This window comes from Vicugna pacos, chromosome 10 (genome assembly GCF_048564905.1).
Source record: "Vicugna pacos chromosome 10, VicPac4, whole genome shotgun sequence".
Classification (NCBI taxonomy): domain Eukaryota; kingdom Metazoa; phylum Chordata; class Mammalia; order Artiodactyla; family Camelidae; genus Vicugna; species Vicugna pacos.
Window position 1 is genome coordinate 28,781,476 of NC_132996.1, and position 19,774 is coordinate 28,801,249.

General features: G+C 45.8%; 2 protein-coding genes and 1 long non-coding RNA gene across 7 annotated transcripts in view; 2 read left to right on the plus strand and 1 right to left on the minus strand.

Annotated features, from left to right (window-relative positions):
• Window positions 1-17,643, plus strand: part of STIM1 (stromal interaction molecule 1) — a 171,362-nt gene extending 153,719 nt beyond the window's left edge. For 2 of the 4 annotated variants that reach the window (XM_015238506.3, XM_072969347.1), the window contains exons 7-13: window positions 2,089-2,266; window positions 6,959-7,126; window positions 7,638-7,738; window positions 8,021-8,256; window positions 9,531-9,623; window positions 11,326-11,392; window positions 15,754-17,643. In XM_015238506.3, coding sequence (XP_015093992.2) covers window positions 2,089-2,266; window positions 6,959-7,126; window positions 7,638-7,738; window positions 8,021-8,256; window positions 9,531-9,623; window positions 11,326-11,392; window positions 15,754-16,270 — 1,360 coding nt within the window. In that variant the 3' untranslated portion in view covers window positions 16,271-17,643. The remainder of the gene's footprint in view (window positions 1-2,088; window positions 2,267-6,958; window positions 7,127-7,637; window positions 7,739-8,020; window positions 8,257-9,530; window positions 9,624-11,325; window positions 11,393-15,753) is intronic. The other 2 variants (XM_006203401.3, XM_072969348.1) reach the window with 2 other exon arrangements.
• A 653-nt stretch (window positions 17,644-18,296) lies between these two features.
• LOC140698693 (uncharacterized) lies at window positions 18,297-19,037 on the minus strand. Its single transcript, XR_012076531.1, has 2 exons — window positions 18,597-19,037; window positions 18,297-18,403 (listed from the first exon to the last, which is right to left on the minus strand). It is a non-coding gene; the product is annotated as an uncharacterized lncRNA (long non-coding RNA).
• A 104-nt stretch (window positions 19,038-19,141) lies between these two features.
• The window catches only part of RRM1 (ribonucleotide reductase catalytic subunit M1), a 34,289-nt gene continuing 33,656 nt past the window's right edge, over window positions 19,142-19,774 (plus strand). For both annotated transcript variants that reach the window (XM_072969342.1, XM_006203403.4), the window contains exon 1: window positions 19,142-19,452. Coding sequence is in view for 1 of the 2 variants with exons in the window: in XM_006203403.4 (XP_006203465.1) it covers window positions 19,434-19,452 (19 nt within the window). In the remaining variant the exon portion in view is untranslated. The remainder of the gene's footprint in view (window positions 19,453-19,774) is intronic.

Genomic DNA, 19,774 nt, shown 5'->3' on the forward strand with positions numbered 1-19,774 from the left:
GGGAACAGACTTGTCCATAGTCATACAGCTACTTAGAGCCAGGGCTTGCAGTCAGGCTGCCTAATTTTCTTACTTGTAATTGTAATTGATAGCTGCCTTCAAGATGCTTAGTCTTCTGTGGAGGAGATGGAGTGGGCAAGGCTTGATTGTACATTTATTTGCTCATTTCTGCACCCAATAGTATTTATTGATCTTTATCTGCATTAGATTCTGTTAGGACTGTGAAAGTGGGTAGTTTTGGTTTTATTTTAAAGGAGCTCCCTATTGCGTGGGGAAGACAGACATATCACAGGCTTTTCAGAAGAGGCTGCTTTCAGAGAGGATAATATTTCAGTGGCGAATTGAATTCCTAATGGTATAATTTCAAGCAATTGGGTCATGGAAGAATACAATAGAGGAAGATAGTCAGCAAGGGAAGGAGGCTGAGGCTGAAAATGGCGTCTCTGATTTGTTTTTAGCTGTGCATGTAGCGCCACCTGCTGTGTATCTGGAGGAGGTTCAACTCCCTTTCACTCCAGGGGCAAAGTGGGCAGAAGACTACAATTTGTCAGCAGGAATCTTGCAGCCTAGACGTTTTCCCCCTTCCCTCCCTTCTTTTCCCACCACATCTTTTGAGGCTTCAGTCACTGACAAATATGTACTTGGTTTTTTCCAGAGATTAAGTTCTGTTTCTGCCCCTTCTGTTTCACTTGCTTGATTTACTCAGTAGTCAGTGCTCTTCTCTGTGGGCCCTTCTTGTTCTGTAGCCTGTCCTTCCTGTTCTGTACCTCAAGTCTAAGCCATATATTGCTTGTCTTCTTAATCATCCTTTTACCCTCCTATCCTGGTCCCCCAGTAACTTGGTGGTTCCTACTGAGGTAGGAAGACCTGACAGTGGCTAAATCCTTTCTCCTAGAAGGATTAGCCAAACTCTTACTCCTTCTGGGTTTAGCCTATGCCTCACCTTCTCTGACTCCTTTCAGGTAGAGTTGATCACTCCATCCTTTTTGGCCTATCCAACACCTTGTATATCTGTTATAGAACTTACACACTGTGTATAGCTATCTGTTACTTGTTTGTATTGGACTAGGTCGTGAGTACCTCAGTGACAGGGACAGTTTTCTCACTCATCTCCATATATCTAGGCCTCAGCACAGGGCTCAGCATTTGGTAGACACCTGAAAGTACTTGGTGAATGAATGGATGAATGAATGAATGAACATAGGTAGCTATGTGGAGGAAAGAAGGGAGGAAGGAGGAAGCTTGTTTGGACAGATGGAGCATTTTGTCAGTGAACAGAGGGAATGTGTGGGTGAGTACAAGGGTATATCTTCATTATAACTGATGCCCTTGAGATCTTACCCACCATGGAAGATACTTTGGAAGGGAACTCAGGGCCGGGGCAGCAGGGGGCTCTTCCAAACCCTGTCTACCCGCTTTGGCATGAATTTCATTTTCTGTGCTTCTGGGAACAGGTACTCAAAAGTCCAAGAGGTACAGATCAATAGTTTCTTTCTTATCTTCCTTTCATCTCTCCACTACCACCACCCTACTCCATATCTCAGCCATCAGGCTTTCTCTGGGTCTTTGGTCTAGCTTACAGGGTATTCTACATTTATCGCACCTTGCAGATACCTTGGTATCAGGGGAATAACTATGGGATTTGTGGTCATACAGATTGGAATTCTGGTCTCAGTTCTACCTGCAGTTACTTCCCCTCTCTAAGCCTTCATGTCCATACCTGTGCCAGGCTGACAATGATACAATATTGCATTATCTATCTGCAGGGAGGACACATGTGAAATACTTTGTAAACTAGTAGTTGTTATGTTCTTAGTATATGAGACACCTTAGAAGGGAGGACTTAGATACCTGGGAACCTAGTTTCACAGCCTCGATTACTGGCAGCCAAATGATGGCCAACATAAGAGTTATGGTAATGATCGTGGTTTCTGTTGGCCCTGAGCTAACTCAGAGCCAGGCAGCAGAGTAGGGAGAATACATTCTGAGTGCTGCAGCCCTCATTTTCCTCTTCGATACCATGAGTCATGGCGTGTTGGCTGGTGCCCCCTTGCCTGGCCTTCTTCAGCTCCCTGCATCACCCCCCAGGCTACACAAAGCCCAGGAGGAGCACCGCACAGTGGAGGTGGAGAAGGTACACCTGGAGAAGAAGCTGCGCGATGAGATCAACCTTGCCAAGCAGGAAGCTCAGCGGCTGAAGGAGCTGCGGGAGGGTACTGAGAATGAGCGGAGCCGCCAAAAATATGCTGAGGAGGAGTTGGAGCAGGTAGGAGAGTCTACAAATTCCTGGACACCTCGAGGGGTTGGGGTAAAAGCGCAGGGGCCAAAGATCTGGGTGCAAAGTTTCATGTATGAGGACTGAATATGGCTCAAAGAATACCTACAAGATTCTCTAGACTCTTACCAATGAATAGAGGAAAGTTGCAAAAAATGATTACTGTGGTTGTCAAAGAACAGTGAATAAGGGGTGAAAGCAGTTATTTTGTTCTATTTTTATTGAGGTATTTACATAAAGTGTACAAATCATAAGTATACAGCTGGCAAGTTTTCAGATACACATGTGCCTGTGTAACCACCATCTACATCAAGATGTAGAATCTTTTAAGCAACTGGAAGTCTCACTTTTACCTCTCCTGTTCTCCCTGTCAATATTCTACCCAAAAGGTAACTATGGTCATAAGCTCTAAACCAGATTAGTTTCACCTGATTTTGAACTTCATATAAATAGCGCTATACAGTATGTGTTCTTTTGTTTCTTTCACTCATCATTATGTCTTGAGAGTCATCTGTGTTATTGCATGTAGCGATAGTTGGTTTATTTTCATTGCTGGGTATTAATCCATTGTATGAGTGTACTATAAATTATTTATCCATTCTCCTGTTGACAGACAATTGGGTTATTTGCAGTTTTTTTTTGCCTTTTATCAATAATAGTGTTTATGAGCCATCTTGGTGGGTATAAGCACTTACTTCTGTTGGATATTTAATACGCCATTTATATTTTTAGCTTTATCAGAAACTGTCAGTTTTCCAAAATGGTTGTACCAATCTATACTGCCACCAGCAACAGTGTGAGAGTTCTAGTTGACCTACAACCTTGCTATCTTTAGGTATTTTCACTTTATACATTCTGGTAGGGATGTAGTGGTATCTCATTGTGATTTTAATTTTAATTTTCCTATTGATCAATAATATTTGACACCTTTTCATAAATTTATTGACTGCTTTATTTAGGACTTTTTTCTCATTTTAAAAATTGGATTATCTTTTAAAAAATTGATTTGTAAGAGTTTTTAAGTATATTCTGGATATAAGTCTTTTTGTGAATATATATACATATATATTGCAAATATTTTCTCCCAGACTGTGGTTTGCTTTTTTCTCTCTTAATATTGTCTTTTAATGAACGGAAGTTCTTGATTTTAATGAAGTCCAATAAATTAGTTGTTTTTTTTTTTAATGGTGCTTTTTGTAGCCTGTTTAAGAAATCTTTTCCTACCCTCAAGATTTTTTCTTACATTTTCTTCTAGAAGCTGTATTGTTTTACTTTCCATATTTAGGGATATAGTTTATTTCAAACTAATTTTTTGTGTATAAGATGAGGTAAGAGGTCAAAGTTTTTTTCCTAGGTAGATACTTTATTCTGTCCTGTGGTCTATTTGTGTACACTTACCCCACATTATCTTACAACAAGTCTTGATACCTGGCAGTGTTAAGTTTTCCAGCTTTATTCTTCTGCAAGATGGCTTTTGCATTTCTGTGTTAGCTTGTCATTCCATTACAGTATGCTTTGTTGGGATTGTTATTGTTTTTGCATTGAATCTATAGATTAATGTGGGGGAAAACTGACATTTTAACCAAATAATTTTTCCAATTCATGGGCATTGTTTATCCTGTCACCTATTTAGGTCTTTTAAAATTTCCCTCAGCAGCGTTTTGTAGTTTTCAGTGTAGAAGTCTTGCACTTGAAAAAAATTTTTTGTAAACTTGCTCTTATTTTTCTAGCTGCTTGAGGTGGAAGATTAGGTTATAGATTTTAAACTTTTAATCTTTCCTAAAACATGCATTTAGAACTACAAATTCCCATGTCAGCACTGCTTTATCTGCATTTACTAAGTTTTGATATTTCGTATTTTCATTATCTTTCAGTTCAAAAGATTTTCTAATTTATATTGAGATTTCCTTTTTGGCCGATGGTTATTTAGAAGTTTGTTGCCTGATTTTCGAACACTTGAGCACTTTTCTGTTTTTCTCATTCATTCCTAGTTTAATTTTGCTGTGGTCAAAGAATATATGCTGTATGGCTTCCAATGTGTTGAGACTTGGTTAATGTAAAAAGACCACACGATACAATGGATAGGCAAAGAGTGTCAGACTGAATAAAAAACAAAACCCAACTATATGCTGTTTCCAAGAGATACACTTTAAATAAAAGGATACAGATGGTTAAAAGAAAGGATGAAGAAAGATATATGGTAAACACAAAGCAAAATAAAGCAGGGGTAGCAAATTAATATCAAAGTAGACTTTAGAGAAAGAAGTATCAGGAGAGACAAAAATGGACATTTCATTTATGATAAATGTGTGACTTCAACAGTAATGTATAACTTGGATCACCTAATAATATAGCATGTATATGCTATTATACATATCAAAAGTGATTACATATTGATTATATATTAATATATCTTGATTATATAATTAACATACTGATTATATATTAGCATGTATTATATATTAATATATAATCAATGTATATAGGTTATATATAGATTACATATTGATATATATCAAAAATTGAAAAAACTAAAAGGATAACGGACAGTTCACAAAGTTATAGATTTTAACATACCTCTCTCAATAATAAGCAGCCAAGAATATCAGTAAGGATATGAAAAATTTAAACATGATTAATCAATTTGACCCATTGATGCATATAGAGCATTTTACCTAACAACTGCAGAATGCACATTCTCTTTAGTGTTCACATATTGTTTCTGGTCCATTCTCTCCTCTCCTTCTTGGAATCCAGTATTTATGTTAGACCTCTTAACTCTATTCCACATGTCTCTTATGCTTAGTTCTGTTCTTGTTTCTCTCTGTGCTTTGGTTTGGTTGTTTTATATTGCTGTGTCTTTGACTTCCCTAATCCTGTATTCTGCTGTGAACATTGTGCTGTTTAGCCCATCCATTGGAACCTACTTTCAGATAATGTATTTTTCTAGGATGCCCATTTTACTTTTGTATGGATTCTTGTTCCCTGTCCTGAATTTCCATGTTTTCATGTATTGTATCCATATTTTCTTGGGTTTTCTTTAACATTTCAATCATAGCTGTTTTAAAGTCCTTGTCTGGTAACTAACATCTGGATACTTTATGGGACTGCTTATTTTTCCTCTTGATTATTGGTTATATTTTCCTGCCTCATGTCTAGTAATATTAATTTTTATTAAATGCTGGACAGTGTATTTCCCCCATTCCATTTTGTAATTATTTCTCTCATTGCACAGTTTTTGAGCCTGTTAGGCCAGCCCTTTCTTGTGCCTCCTGACTGTCACACTTCCCTCTACTTGTTCTCTCTTCTCTTTTCTCTCTCCATTCTCCCCTTCTGAGCTGATTCCATACCTCTAACTGCTTTTACTGTAGAACTGGATCCTATATTTTCAGACTTATATTAGTATATTAGTCTCTAAGGTATTTGTTCCGCATTTTAAATCTGTAAAGCCAGCAGTGGGTCATTTTATAGTTTCTTTTTCAAGGAACAAACCCAAATGAGTCTTGATCCTCTCATAGGCCCTCAGAGGAATTAAGGTGTTCAGTCCTTAGCCAAGGCCCTCCAGTTCATCTTAGGCTGAGGGGAGGACCTCAGGCCTGCTATGGGATACTTCCCCATTGCCTGAAGTTGGGACGAGACTGCTCTCAATTTCTTTTCTCTTTGATTCTGACCAGCTGAAAGTCAGTGTCCTGATGGGGGAGTTGAGGATCACTTAACTGGGTGAGATAGCAAGGAATCCAGTGTATATAGTGGATTCTGTATATACTTCAGACCTTTGATGCTTAAGTGCTTTGTGGCTGCTTCATTATATGCTCCTTGCTGAGAAATCAGTGAGGAAATGTCTGCTTACACATTGGTCCTTCCGTATCTCAGCCCTTGTTGGCATTGCCCATGTTTGGTGTAAGCTTGCTTGTTGTCTTCTTGCCTTGTAGAGTGCTCTTCACAGCCTACATGTCCTGCTGAATGGGAGAGTCATAAACAAAGTCTCTGGGCTAGCAGAGACTTTGGAGGGCATTCAGGCCAATCACCCTCTACAGTAGCAATCATTTTTAAGCTCTTTACATGAGCTCTTTTCATACCTCCCATAATGGGGAGTTTACTCTCTCCTGAGATCACCCCTTCACTTACAGTTTGGATTTGCATGGGAGAAAACCTTTCTTTACACTAAATTGAGATCTGCTATAGGAAGCACATGGGGTCACACAGCCAGTCAAGTGATAGACCAGGGACCAGACTAGATTTCCAGATTCCCAACCAAGTGCTTTTCCTGCCACATTGTGATGAGTTGAGTCCAAGCACAGACCCCAACTCTCAGAAATATGATGATTCGTTGAGATGACCTGTACCTCCAGAGAGCAGGGAAAATTGCTTAGATTGGCTGTATGACCAGGAGAGGCAGCTAATGATGGAAAAAAGAATGTTCTAGTCTGGCAGCAAAAAAATATCTCCATCTGAGTTCTGGCTGACACTACTGACTGTGACCTTGAGTAGGTTACTTTCTTTCTCTGAGCTTGCTTTCTTGTATGTAAAATACAGAGAATAATCCTTGCCCTTTTTCCCTCCTGGGAGAGTTGCAAAGCTCAAAGCTTTGCTTGAGATAGAAAGAACCCTGAAGTATCATACAGAGGCATTGGAGAGGGTCTTGGTAGTAGGAAGTGGCCTCACATCCTCTTGGCTGCACAGGTCCGGGAGGCCTTGAGGAAAGCAGAGAAGGAGCTGGAATCACACAGCTCCTGGTATGCACCAGAGGCCCTTCAGAAGTGGCTGCAGCTGACACACGAAGTGGAGGTGCAGTACTACAACATCAAGAAGCAAAATGCCGAGAAGCAGCTGCTGGTGGCCAAGGAGGGGGTGAGACCTGCCCTCCTGCTGCCTTCTCCTCTCCTCCTGCCCCCTCCCTTTCCCCTGCCCTTCTTCCTCCTCTCTGCCTCTCGCTGTCCTTCCTGTTGGACAAAGTGACATCCTGGTGTTGGGTTCAGTTTCTTTTCCTAATAATGTCCTCAAGCTTCTGGAGGAGGGAATTAGGGTGTGGGGCTATTCCTACCTGCCTTCTGGGAAAGATGAAGCAAGTAGAGGCAGGTAGAGGGAAGTCTCTGCCAGCCCCAGCCTGCCATGGGGACAGACTTCTCCTGGGGCCAGGGTACTGTCAGGGGATCCCTTTGCTTCTCTCATTGTCTCCATTTTCTCTCTACCCCTACTCTTTTCTCTCCCCTTGCCTTCCTTTTCCCTTTCCCTTCTTCTCTTCTTTCTTGTGCAGCCTAAGCTGTGCTAGGAGAAGGGGGACCCAGTCATAGAAAAGCATTTCTCATTTTTCCAACCTCTAATCCCTGCTCTTTTTAAGCTGAGGGCCTCATCTTTGCAGGCTGAGAAGATAAAAAAGAAGAGAAACACACTCTTTGGCACCTTCCACGTGGCCCACAGCTCTTCCCTGGATGATGTGGATCACAAAATCTTAACAGCTAAGTAAGTAGCACCTGTTGCCCAGCTCTGGCGCTGTCCATCCCATCCTCAGAGTTTGAGGGTGTCCAGGGCCTCCATCCTCAATTCTATTTCTTCACTGGTAGAGGTTCAGCTCTGGTCTCCTGCCCCAGCCCTAGCTATCTCCCACCTTGCTCTTAATTTTCTGATTTAGTTGTGTTTCTTATTTACACATATCCTCCCAACTTGTTCCTCTGAGAAGAGGCCTCATTTCTCATGGGACTCACACCTAGCCCATGGCTGCCATTTTCTTTCATCTGTCTTCAGGCAAGCTCTGAGCGAGGTGACAGCAGCACTGCGGGAGCGCCTGCACCGCTGGCAGCAAATTGAGATCCTCTGTGGCTTCCAGATTGTCAGTAATCCTGGCATCCACTCACTGGTGGCTGCTCTCAACATAGACCCCAGCTGGATGGGTAGTACGCGCCCCAACCCTGCCCACTTCATCATGACCGACGACGTGGATGACATGGATGAGGAGATTGTGTCACCCTTGTCCATGCAGTGTAGGTGACCTCTTGGGTGGGGACGAGGGAAAGAGCCTGTGATGTGCAGATTGAGAAGTTGGCCTCCTCTGTGCTTAAGCAACATATGAGGCAGAAACCAAGGAAGGTGGTTCAGCTCAGGACCTTGGTTAATAAAGCACAATTTGCATCAGGATATTCCCTTACAGTTGTCCTTTTGGTTGTTTTTCCTTGCTATATGCTCTGCCTGCCCTCTGGGTCTATTGTGTTAAGTGTGTCTCCCTTCACTCTTTGTGTTTTTTTAATCCCTTTATTCTTCTTTTTTCCCTTCCTATCTACTTTTATAAAAATAATCTCTTTTAGCGGTTCATAATATAAAAATGGCATTCATTTTGACTACTTAATGCTTTTATTTGTTTTCATTTTATATTTATTATTCTTAATTGCTGAAGTAGATGAATGGAATGATGTCTCTTCCTTTTCAATTATTTATTTATTTATTTATAACATTTTTTAATTGAGTTATAGTCATTTTACAATGTGTGTCTTTCTTTTTGCTTTTTTTGTGTGAGGTTTCATGGAGCAATAGTCCATTACAGTGATGCAGCCTTAAATCCTCCAAGTCAGAAAGACGTTCTTGTCCAGGAGGGATCTCCTGCACAAGGACGTCCGGCTTTCCACCTGCCCTCTTGGCCCTCCCCACCCTCTGTCCTGGGTCTTCCCTCCCCTTTTTCTCCTCTATGATTGGCAAGAGCCGAGTAGAGCAGAGTCAAAAGAGACAATACTCTGTGGGAGTTGTTCAGTGAAGGGAGGGACATACCCCTTACTGACGCAGTTGAATTTTTCTCTGGATCAGAGGCAATTTTAGATAAACAGAATAGACCTGTATGGGAAAGCTGTTGTCTGGGTCCATATCCCATGAATGCAGAGGGGGTGGCAGAAAGCTGGGCTGGATTAGGGGCTCACTTTCAGAAAGCCAGATTCTTTAATCAGGCTGGCTTCTAGCTCCAGACAGGATTTATTTGTAAATTTCTTCAGTGATAATTTGCCTCTGGCCAAGCCTCTTCATTCCCTGGTCTGATATCTTGCAGGACTTTAGTCAAAGGCCCAACAAGGTTAGGATCACCAGCGGGCAGAGCTTGATCCTGACATGTTGATCTAAAGTCTCCTATGTTCTCTGGGTTGGGAGGGACCTTCACTAGCTCTGAGACACCCACCCCTTGCCCCTGGCCCTTCCCTTGTCCCATTGAGGGACAGGGTGAAGCTCTCTGTAAATCAGATTCTCTTCTCCTTTTGGCCTGGCTGTTGGACCCTAGATGCTGCCTGGCTGATGGGGCGTAGGTTCAGTGACCGCTCTCTCTGCTCAACATCCGTCGGCTCGGATGATCAGTCCCTCTGGAAATACCCGGGTTTGAGGAGCCCCTTTGGGGCCTTTGTTTTTCTGACTTTTGGGACTAAACTATCACTCCTACCCCACGGGCCCCTTCTCCTGCCTGCCTCACTCCCCTGCCTGTGCCCACTATTCCTGCACCACTGTCCCTACTAACATGAGGGAAGGGTTCGGGGGTGAGAAGAATCAGCCTGCTCAGCTGAGGGCTGGAGAGAGAACAGCCATGGTGATGGAAGCCTTAGGTTTCTCTTTTCAGCTCAGCTAGACAGATAAAGATGTCCTGGTGGCCCTTCTTCTAGCTGGGCTGAGATGGAAAGAGGGAAGGAAGGATCTTCCTCCTCTTTTCTCTTTCTTTGTTTTCCCCTTCTTTCTCCCTTTCCCCTTCCTTATTCCATGATTCCTCTTCCTCTTCAGCCCCCTTTTCAGGCCTTGAAAGCCACCAGCCATAGAAGCCCTGCCTCCCCAGCTCTCCATCACCATGGAACTGTGCTCTCTCCCTAATGGCCCTTCCAAGGCTTCTGCCATCCTTGTGACCTGGCCCTTTCTCTCATCTTTAAGGAGAAGGCAGGGAGGCCTATCTATCAGGGCAGAGGAGAAAAAACAAAGATGTGCATTCTGTTTTCAGCTGGAGCTGGGAGGAGGCCCAAGAGGGATGCTCTAGCACATTCCTAAGTTACTGGTACCCACATGCCCCTCCTCTGGGCATGGCGGTCATCATCTTCCAAGAGCCTGGTTTGGAGCATTAATCCAAGATCTGGTTCTTTGTTGGGTATATGCTTATTAGAGAAAGTTTAGAAAGTAAAAAGAGTACATATGAGCATTAAAAAGGCACCAATATTCCCACCATATTTGAGCACTTTCTCTTTCAGTTTTTTGTCTCTGTGAATTTTTAAGTAAGTTTTTAATGTGGCTAAAATAATGATAACCACTGCCATTTATTGAGTGTCGTGGACTGTGTCAGATACATTTAAAACATCTTGCAGCCTCATGACAACCCTGCAGGATTTTATAAACTGGGAATTTAAATAGGGAAGTAAGTTGCTCAAGGTCACAGCTAGAAATAGAAAGGCCTGGTTTTAAACTCTTGTCTTTTGTATTCCATAGCTCAAGGTGTTTCTTTTACATGTAATTTTGTATCCTTTTGTTTTCCCTGAGTGTTATAATAGACATTTTTCTATGTTTTAAAAATATTTTCATAAGCAGCATTTTTAAAAGCTGTATAACCTTCCGGCAACTGGATGTATTACCAATTCCCCAGTGTTTCACCTTTATGTTTACTTTCATACAACTATTAACAATGATGTGATGAATATGTTTATATATAAATCCTTGTCTAAATTGTGAATTATTTCCCGAGTTTGGCTTTCTAAAAAGGCTGGTTCTTAGTGCTCTCCCGGACCTTGTCCCAAATCCCTATCTTACCCTGTCCTGCCTGTGTCCTCCCACTAACTGCCTTGCCATCTCCTTTTATAGTAATGTTGGCCCTAGGTCTCCTTCCATTGGAATTGCCACTAAAACTGACCTGGGCACCTCATTTTCAACTCCCCCTTCCTTTTAGGGCCCCTGGTGGGAGGTTTGGGGAAGGAGGTACCCCGTTCTGTGGATTGGGCACCAAAGGCCCAGAGTGGTCTCCAGTGAGCATTTCTCCATGGGCAAACCTGCTTGCCTACCAGCCCAAAGTAGGCTGGCCCTCCCTCACACTTTCTTCACTCTCCTTGCAGCCCCCAGCCTGCAGAGCAGTGTCCGACAGCGCCTGACGGAGCCACAGCATGGCCTGGGATCTCAGAGGTTGGTAGAGGGCGAGGCTGGCCACTTCTTGACAAGCCGGGTATCTCTGCGGCGAATGCGCAGCCTTTCGTCTGGACAGTCTTTCAGTTCTGAAGGCCTCGGGACCAGCGCTCCATATGCCTCTGCTTCTTCTTCCTGCTCCTCTACTACCACCACCACCACTGCCACCACCACCTCCATCACCACCGTCCATGTCCACCCTGTTTATTACCACCACAGCACTTCCTATTTTCTCCAGATGGAGCCCTACCCTGACCTACCCGCTTCTGACAGCACCGCTGTGATGCCTTGGCATTCAGAGAGCTTGGGGTATCAGCTGTCTCTCTTCTCTTTCTTTCTTCCCTTCCTTACCTCTCTGCTGCCTTTACCTTGGCCATTGCCTGCTGGCTGCTGCTTGGTCAGCTGTGGGGGGTGTGCAGTGGTCTACCATCTCCTTGTCCTGTCCTTTCCCAGTGTGGGACTCCTCCTTAAGGTCAGTCTGACTCCCCACACCTTTCTTCCCTTCTCTGTTTAGGGTTTGCTGACTCTAAAAATGAGTAACAGCCCCACTCCCTCACAGTCCTATAGCACTTTGGCCTAAACTTTCCCATCCATTGTCCTAGTGCAGTCCTTTCTTCCTTTCCTCCTTGAACAAACATTTATTGATACTTACTCTCTGCCAGGCTCTGCTGGGCATGGGAATTCACAGATGATAAGATATAATCCCAGCCATCAAGAATTACAGTCTGGTCTGGGAGAGGTACATACATAATTATGAAATAAATTGATAAGTGCTATGGGGGTGTTGAAGAGGCAGTGACTAACAGTGTGAACTTGGGTGGAATGCTTCACAAAAGCGATGACATTTGTACTAACACCCTGTGTGTAGGAAAAGGAGAAAGTGCATTCTAGGCAGAGGAATATGCACAGGCAAGGAGGTTCAAGAGTACGTGATATGTTGTGGTTCAAACATTGGCTATGTGTTGGTGGGAAGGAGTAGTAGATGAGGCTGGAATGATGAAGGGCTCTGAAAGGCTCGGGACTTTGGCCATTACCCTTTAGGAGATGGAAAACTGCGAAAGGGTTTCTAAAAGAAAGTTAATTGGTCAGATTTACATTTTAGAAATAACATTTTAGTGGCACGTATAAAGGAAAGAATGGGGAGACTAACTTGGAAGTTATTGTAGTAGGCCATTAGGGGAGGTAACGGGGTCTTGGGATGTAAAGGAGAGGATTAATTTGGTAACTGGCTGTGAAGAGTGGAGGAGAGAGTCTAGAATGACGCCCGGATTTCTAGCTTGGGTGAATGAATGGATGTAGTACCCTTCATGGAATTACTCTTCCGAAGAGGGGAAGCACATTAAGGGGTTTTGGACAAGCAAAGTTTATAGGTCAGGCAGACATTAAAATACTCATGTTCAGAGTAGGAGGTTAAGTAATTTTCCCCAGGTCCCAAAGCTAATTAGAAGCAGAACACAGACTAGAACTTGGCTTTCCATTTCAGGACACTCTGTTGGATATTTTTATCCTTCTACAAGGTCTCAGTAAGGGAACTGTATGAGAACTGGTGAAAAGCTTTCTTCCACAGCCTGGTCTGGCTAGGGTCAGAGATAGTAGCCTTCACCTTGCTTGAGGGAAGCTTAGAAGACCCTCAGAAAGTCCTTTTCCTCTGGAAAGACCTCTCCTCTCTGATGTTGTGACCACAGCCCAGTCCTGGTCTCTGGGCTGCAGCCTGCATACCCTGTGGCTTCCTTTTGGTCCTGCCTCACTCTGGATACCAGTCTCTCTAGCCCTACCCCTCAAACCTCTGGGTAGGTATCCTTGAGGTCTGTTCCTTTTTCTTTCACAAAAGGACAGCCTTTACTCGTGATATCACAGAGCTGCTCATCTTCATCCCCATCCTCATTTTCATCCAAAAGCCTAGGCAGGGAGATTGCCTTTCCCAATACAGATGGAGAGAACTGAATTGTATTGGGGGCACTAGAGGCTGCTATGAATCTCATGCTTCAAGGCCCAAGCTGAGGGCAGTGGGGAGGGAGGGTGGGGAGATTCCTGCATCTGCCTGGCCTGTTCACTACTTAATTTTCTTTTGCACCATGCATCAGAGGATCATCTCTAAAGGCAAACAGGCTCTCTAGTAAGGTTAGTAGCTTGGGGTGGGAGCCCAAGGCAGCCCAGCATTTGGGGAGGGACACCCAAGCCTATGAATTATCTCAAAGGTTCAGGGAGGGAAGGTGAACTTGCCTCAGTGGGACTTTTCCCTCCTACATCTACCCAGACTTCCTCTCAGGTTCTTTTCTTGCTTTGGGAGTCTCAGCTTTTAGTTGATGATGGAGACACGGAGGGATGGAAATCATTACCATATGGGGCAGTGGGCCAGGAGGAGTGAGTCTGAGTGGGCCCTAACCTTTTGACCCCTCTTTCCTTCCTTGGCATTAGAAATGTAGGCTCCTGGGATCCTCGTCTCCTCAGCCTAGAGGGCCCCTTGTCCTAGTGTGGTTGCAACCCAGAACTTTGGTACCTTGCTCAGTGGTTCATATGTGTGTGGAAAAGGCAGGCTATAGAGAGGACCATCTTGGGACTTAGAGAAACAAGGACACATTTAGATAGAAGCAAGGACACCATCAGAAATATGAAACCAAATATGACACAGAATATTGGTAAACACTAGAGCAGGTGGCTGAAACAGTATTTGGAATGGGAGTAGGAGCTGGGATTATTCTCTGCTGTCCTCTGTCTCCAGGAGGGGACTGGCCCCGAGTGGCTGCTTAGTTAATTGTTTCCTACTGAAAATTAAATCTACAATAGCTATGAGCCAACCTTCTGCTTTTGCCCGTTTTCAGAGCCTGGTGCCCTCCCACAGCCCCCGTCTTTCCAGGTCCTGCTGTGCTCCCCTCTCTCACTCATGACACTTTCCTTTTGGTTTTCTGAATTGGATGTTTAAACATTTCCCTCAGTCCTCTCCTCTGCCTCTGCCCTGGGTTCTCAGACCTCTGAGAAAGTGGAAGGAGGATTAAAGGATGCCAGGGGGTTCCCATATCTACCTTTCTATCTGTAGGGGAAGGAGAGATGGCATTCAGCATTAGTTTCATGGTTTTCTTAGGAATAGCCAGCCCCTTAAAGGGTCAGTCCTGGACTAGCCTCTGTGCACGCATGTCCAGTGTGCAGTGCCATGTCCCCATAACTCAGCCTTGCAAAGAAGCCTCTTGTGACTGGCCTCATCATCTTCATTCCCACAATACTTTCTGCTATTCCAGGTGCTTTGCCAACATATTGAGCCTCCAAACAGTCTTGCAGGATAATTGAACTGGTACTCATTTGGCCAAAATTGAGGACCAGCAATATTACATGACTTTTCCAAGGTCACACAGCAAGTCTCAGGCAGAGATGGAGGTTGAAATAGACCTTAGGACTTCTGGTGTGCAGTTCCTCTGAACCACTGCTCCTTAAAGGCCAATGTCCTGCCTTTCTACACCTCCCTATGTTCTCCCTGTCAGCAGAGCTCTGAAAAAGACCCCAGACTTCCTGCTGCCGCTGACTTTGGTTTGAACTCTGAAAAATTTCTTTGTGACCCCCTTTGAATCCTGAGATAAGGTTGAAAGAGGCAGCATCTTGGACTTTTGGGGGTGGCTGAGGGATTGTTTGCAAGGCTGTTCTAACCTCCTTCTCCCCAGCCTGGGTTAGGCCCACTTACTGCATGTGCCTTGTTCCTCGGGGCCTGGCCCAGACTGGATGTGTCCCAGGGTGTGATAGGAGTAAGTGGGGGAGGAAGGCATGGAAAATGGTGAGTCCAAGCAATATGTGGGTTCTATGTTACCTTAGGGTTGAGTCCTAAGAAAACTAGTCAGCTATGGAAAGCAGAGATGAGGAGGATGTCTGTGGCATTGAAACGTATGGTTGTACCAGTTTAGGGCCTGGCCATTCATCAGGGGTGGGGCTCAGGCATTAGAAAGCCCTTTGACAGACAGATGATGGTATAATGACATTTGTTTTTGCTTCTTGTTGTCTGTCTCTACTCTATCCATCACTTTCCCCTCTTTCTTTTTCTTTTTGTTTCTCCCCTTGGTCCTTCTTCTTTCTACCTGCTCTCCTTTCACTTTTCTTCCTCCCCAATTTTACTCTTTTCTCCTTGTCTCTTCTCCAATCTATCCTTACTCCCTCCTCCTGCCTCCTCTCTTATCCTGGGCTCACGGCCTCCTCAACTTCTTTCTGTTTCTCATTCTTCCCTCTTTGCTACCTGCTTCTTCACCTTGTTTTATCCCTCCACCCCCATTTTTCTACCCTGTTCTCGTTTTCTCTTGGGGTCCCTCTTTCCTCTTCAACTTCCCCGCCTGCCCTCCTATCCTCTTTGTGTCCTTTTCTTCCTCTGGCCTGTCTTACAGGGATTTGACCCATTCCGATTCGGAGTCCTCCCTCCACACGAGTGACCGCCTGCGTCTGGCCTCCAAGCCTCCTCAGATGGTCCGTGCTGTGGATGAGGCGCTCAATGCCATGACTTCCAATGGCAGCCACCGGCTGATGGAGGGGGTCCACCCTGGCTCTCTGGTGGAGAAACTACCTGACAGCCCGGCTCTGGCCAAGAAGGCACTACTGGCGCTGAACCATGGGCTGGACAAGGCCCACAGCCTGATGGAGCTGAGCTCCTTGGCCCCACCTACTGGTTCTCCGACTTTGGATTCTTCCCGTTCTCACAGCCCCAGTTCCCCAGACCCAGACACACCATCTCCAGCTGGGGACAGCCGAGCCCTGCAGGCTAGCCGAAATACACGCATTCCCCACCTGGCTGGCAAGAAGGCCGCGGCTGAGGAGGATAATGGCTCCATTGGCGAGGAGACAGACTCCAGCCCAGGCCGGAAGAAGTTTCCCCTCAAAATCTTTAAGAAGCCTCTTAAGAAATAGGCAGGATGAGGGTGGCAGTGGCAGGACAGCTTGTCCTTCCCTGGTCTTCTGCCTCCCCTTCCCTTCCTTCCATGATACCTGGCCTCCAGAGAGGGGCATGGGAGGGGCTGGCCCCAGGGATTGGGCACTGTACATACCTGTCCCCCGTACCCTTGGGCTCTTCGACATTATTTATTAACTGACCACCATGGCCTGCCTGCCCTGCCTCCCTCCCAACCAGGGGCTGCTGCTGTCACTTGCTCTCCACTTCAGTGCATGTCTTAGTTGCTGTCCCCTCAACTCCCAGCTCCACCTCTGGGGTCCAGCTTCTGTCTCTGCTGTCCCAGTTTTGAGGTTTGGTTTCTTGTTTCTCTCTGTCTCGTGCTTTCAGGCTTCTCCTTCCCACCACTCCCCAACTTCCCCTAGCAGTTACGGGGGAAGATAGGAGGAGTAACTACTGACACCTGTGCCTCAGATCTGTTCCACCCCACTGACAATGGTTCTGTTTGCCCCAGACTGGGGCCTAGGACCTAATATTTGAGGTTTGTTCTCTGGGAGTGTGGTGGGCCAGAGGGAACCTCAGCCTGGAGCTCACTCAGGCCTCCAGGGGTCCATGGGGGAATGAAACCAGTTGCCAGAGAATGAGCCACTGGAGTTTTGAAGAGAGGCCAGGCTAGGGGATAGCTCAAGAGAGACTTCTCTTAGTTGGGGGATGAGTAGATGCCATAAGGCAGTCACCTTTTCTCTCTTCTCTCACCCACACCTGCCTCTCTCTTTTCCCTGCTCCCTCACACTGCAGGAGGGTTTGTCTATAAGAGGTGCTGCCCAAATGCTCCCCAAGCATCAATACTCCTAGACTCAGGACAGTCTGCTCCCCTGGCCTTGGGAGCCTCAGCCATGATACAGGGCTCTAATGGAGCCCTGGAGCTGTTGGGCAGGATGTTGTTGCATTTGAACCAAAAGACAGTTTAAAATTGAAAAATGAAATCTCCTGAATTTCCCAAGTGCCTGCACCACATACTCCCCTCATCAGACCCCATTTTCATATACTGTATAGCCTGGGCCAGAGGCTCAGGACACAGCCGGTTTAGGGAAGGGCTCAGGAAGATGGTGTAGGTCAAGGTGGCTGTGTGACCACTTTCCCCCACCCTCCCCATCCTCTAGACAACTCTCTTACCTATTTTTGCTATGGCTGTAAAGATATTTTCCCTCTGCCCCACTCCCTGACATGTCTTTACTCTGGGATCCTATTTTGAGCCTGGGGTAGGGGCACCTGGGGCTGGTCTTAGGAGGGTGCGAGACTGCCTTGTACCCCCTGGACACCCTCACATGGGTTTTTCTGTGTTATTTCATAAGACTCTTTGAAGTCCAATAAAGCATGTAGGAGATTTTAACCTCTGCCTGCTTTGACTGACTCACATTGTGTTCTCTGTGCTCTTTGTGGCATAGCTGATAGAATGAAGAAGAGACATTTCTTCCCTGCCAAGGGGAAATGAAACTAATACAGATACCTAAAAGCTCTCTGGGTAGGGTTACCAGATGAAATACAGGATGCCCAGTTAAAATTGAATTTCAGATAAATAACTTTTTTTTAGTATCATTATGTCCCATGCAATGTTTGGGACACATTTTTATTTGCTAAATCTGGCAACCCTAGCAGTAGGCCATCCTGACCATGTCTATCCTGCAGCTTCACCTATGACTTTTAGAATTATGGGCATACATAGTTTTATTGCATTTTGCAAATATTGTGTTTTTTACAAATTGAAGATTTGTGGCGAGTATGTCTTATCAATGCCATTTTTCCAACAGCATTTTTTCACTTCATGTCCCTGTGTCACATTTTGGCAGTCCTTGCAATATTTCAAATCCTTCACTAGCAAAAAGATTATGACTTGCTGAAGGCTCAGATGGTGGTTAACGTTTTTTAGCAATAAAGTATTTATTAAAGTATGTATATTATTTGTTTAGGCATAATGGTATTGCACACCTACAGGCTACAGTATGGTGTAAATGTAACTCTTATATGCATCAGGAAACAAAAAAATTCGTAAGATCTGCTTTATTGTGATATTCACTATATTGCAATGGTCTGGAACCACACTGCCAGTATCTTCAAGGTAGTGCTGTACTTCACAGGAAGCTTCGGGCCACCTGGAGGGCAGTAAGGAACAAATGCAGGGTTTTAGGGAGGGGATGCCAAATGAGATTTCATAAAAATCACTTTGCCTAGCCCAAATCAGAAGCTTCTACATCAGTCTTGTGAGGCATGTCTCATCTATTCTTACTCCCCACATTCCGTCACCAAGTGCTGCCTATTCTACCTTCACAGGGCCTTATTGCTTACCTGTCTCTGGCACTACCCATTGGCTAATTCTAAAAGCAAATGCGTCATAGCACTGCCCTGCTCAAAATTCCGCCAGGGATCCCATTTCTGTTAGGATAAAATCCAAACGCCCTTGGCCTAACAAGGCTCTATCCAACACGATTGAGTGCAAGGTTTCCGGCCGACTTAAGGATCTTAGGGCTCCCGGCTGCCTCCGGGTACGGATCTCAGGCCAGAGCCCACATCGGACAGCAGTCTCGGGTTATCATAATGTAAGTCGTCAAGACAATGAAGAAAAAGTGGATGGTTGGGGGTTTTGTTACTTAAAAAATTCTCCAACCGCCTTGACCTCGGCGAGGCGTGCCGGCCAGAGGGGCGGAGCCAGCTCTGGCGGGCTCTGCGTGCTACGTGCCGCCGCAGGGCCCGATTCGGCCTTGCCCACATCCAACATGGCGGCGGGAGAGCGGCGTTCCCGCCAGGCGTGTCCACACAGTGTGGCCGGGGGTGGAGTCGGGTAGGGAGAGAGACGCTGTCTCCGGCCTCTGCCCACACTCAACATGGCGGCTGCGAGGCGAGGCCGACTATCTGCTAGGCTAGTCCTGCCCACCGGCCGCGGCGCTGGCAGCGTCGCGTAACGTCATTCGAGCTTCGTCGGGCGGCTTTTGCGTCGCGCCTGGCGGGAGCGGGAAGGGGATTCGGATTGCTCCTCTCTGCTCTGTGGAGGGACGTGCTCTCTGGGCCTGCATCTGAGCAACCCCTGGAACCCGACTTTCGCACTCTGCCACCTCCTCGATCCCGCCGGCGCCTCAGAGCTGCAGCCGCGTCTCTCATCCCTCAGCGCCTCAGCCACTAGCTGCGATGCATGTGATCAAGAGAGGTGAGAGGCCGGGAAGGGGTGGCGGGTGAGGACGCGGGCTGCCGCCTCTCGAGCAGTTAGCCGCGCCCGCCCGCCTCCGCCGCTTCCCGCGCTGCCCGCCGCGGCTTCCCGCCCTGTCAAGCTCCTGTCCTTCCGTCAGTCGGCCCCCAACCCCGCTCCGGCCTTAGGTCTGCGCCCCTCGGCTCCGCCGTCCGGCCTCATTTTTAAAGAACACCTCCCCTTTATCGAGTAGTTCCAGTGCGCGCCAAGCACCTTCCACTCAGTATTGTATTCCTCACCGCGAGCCTCTGACCTAGGGGTTATGAAGAAACTGAGGCTCAGG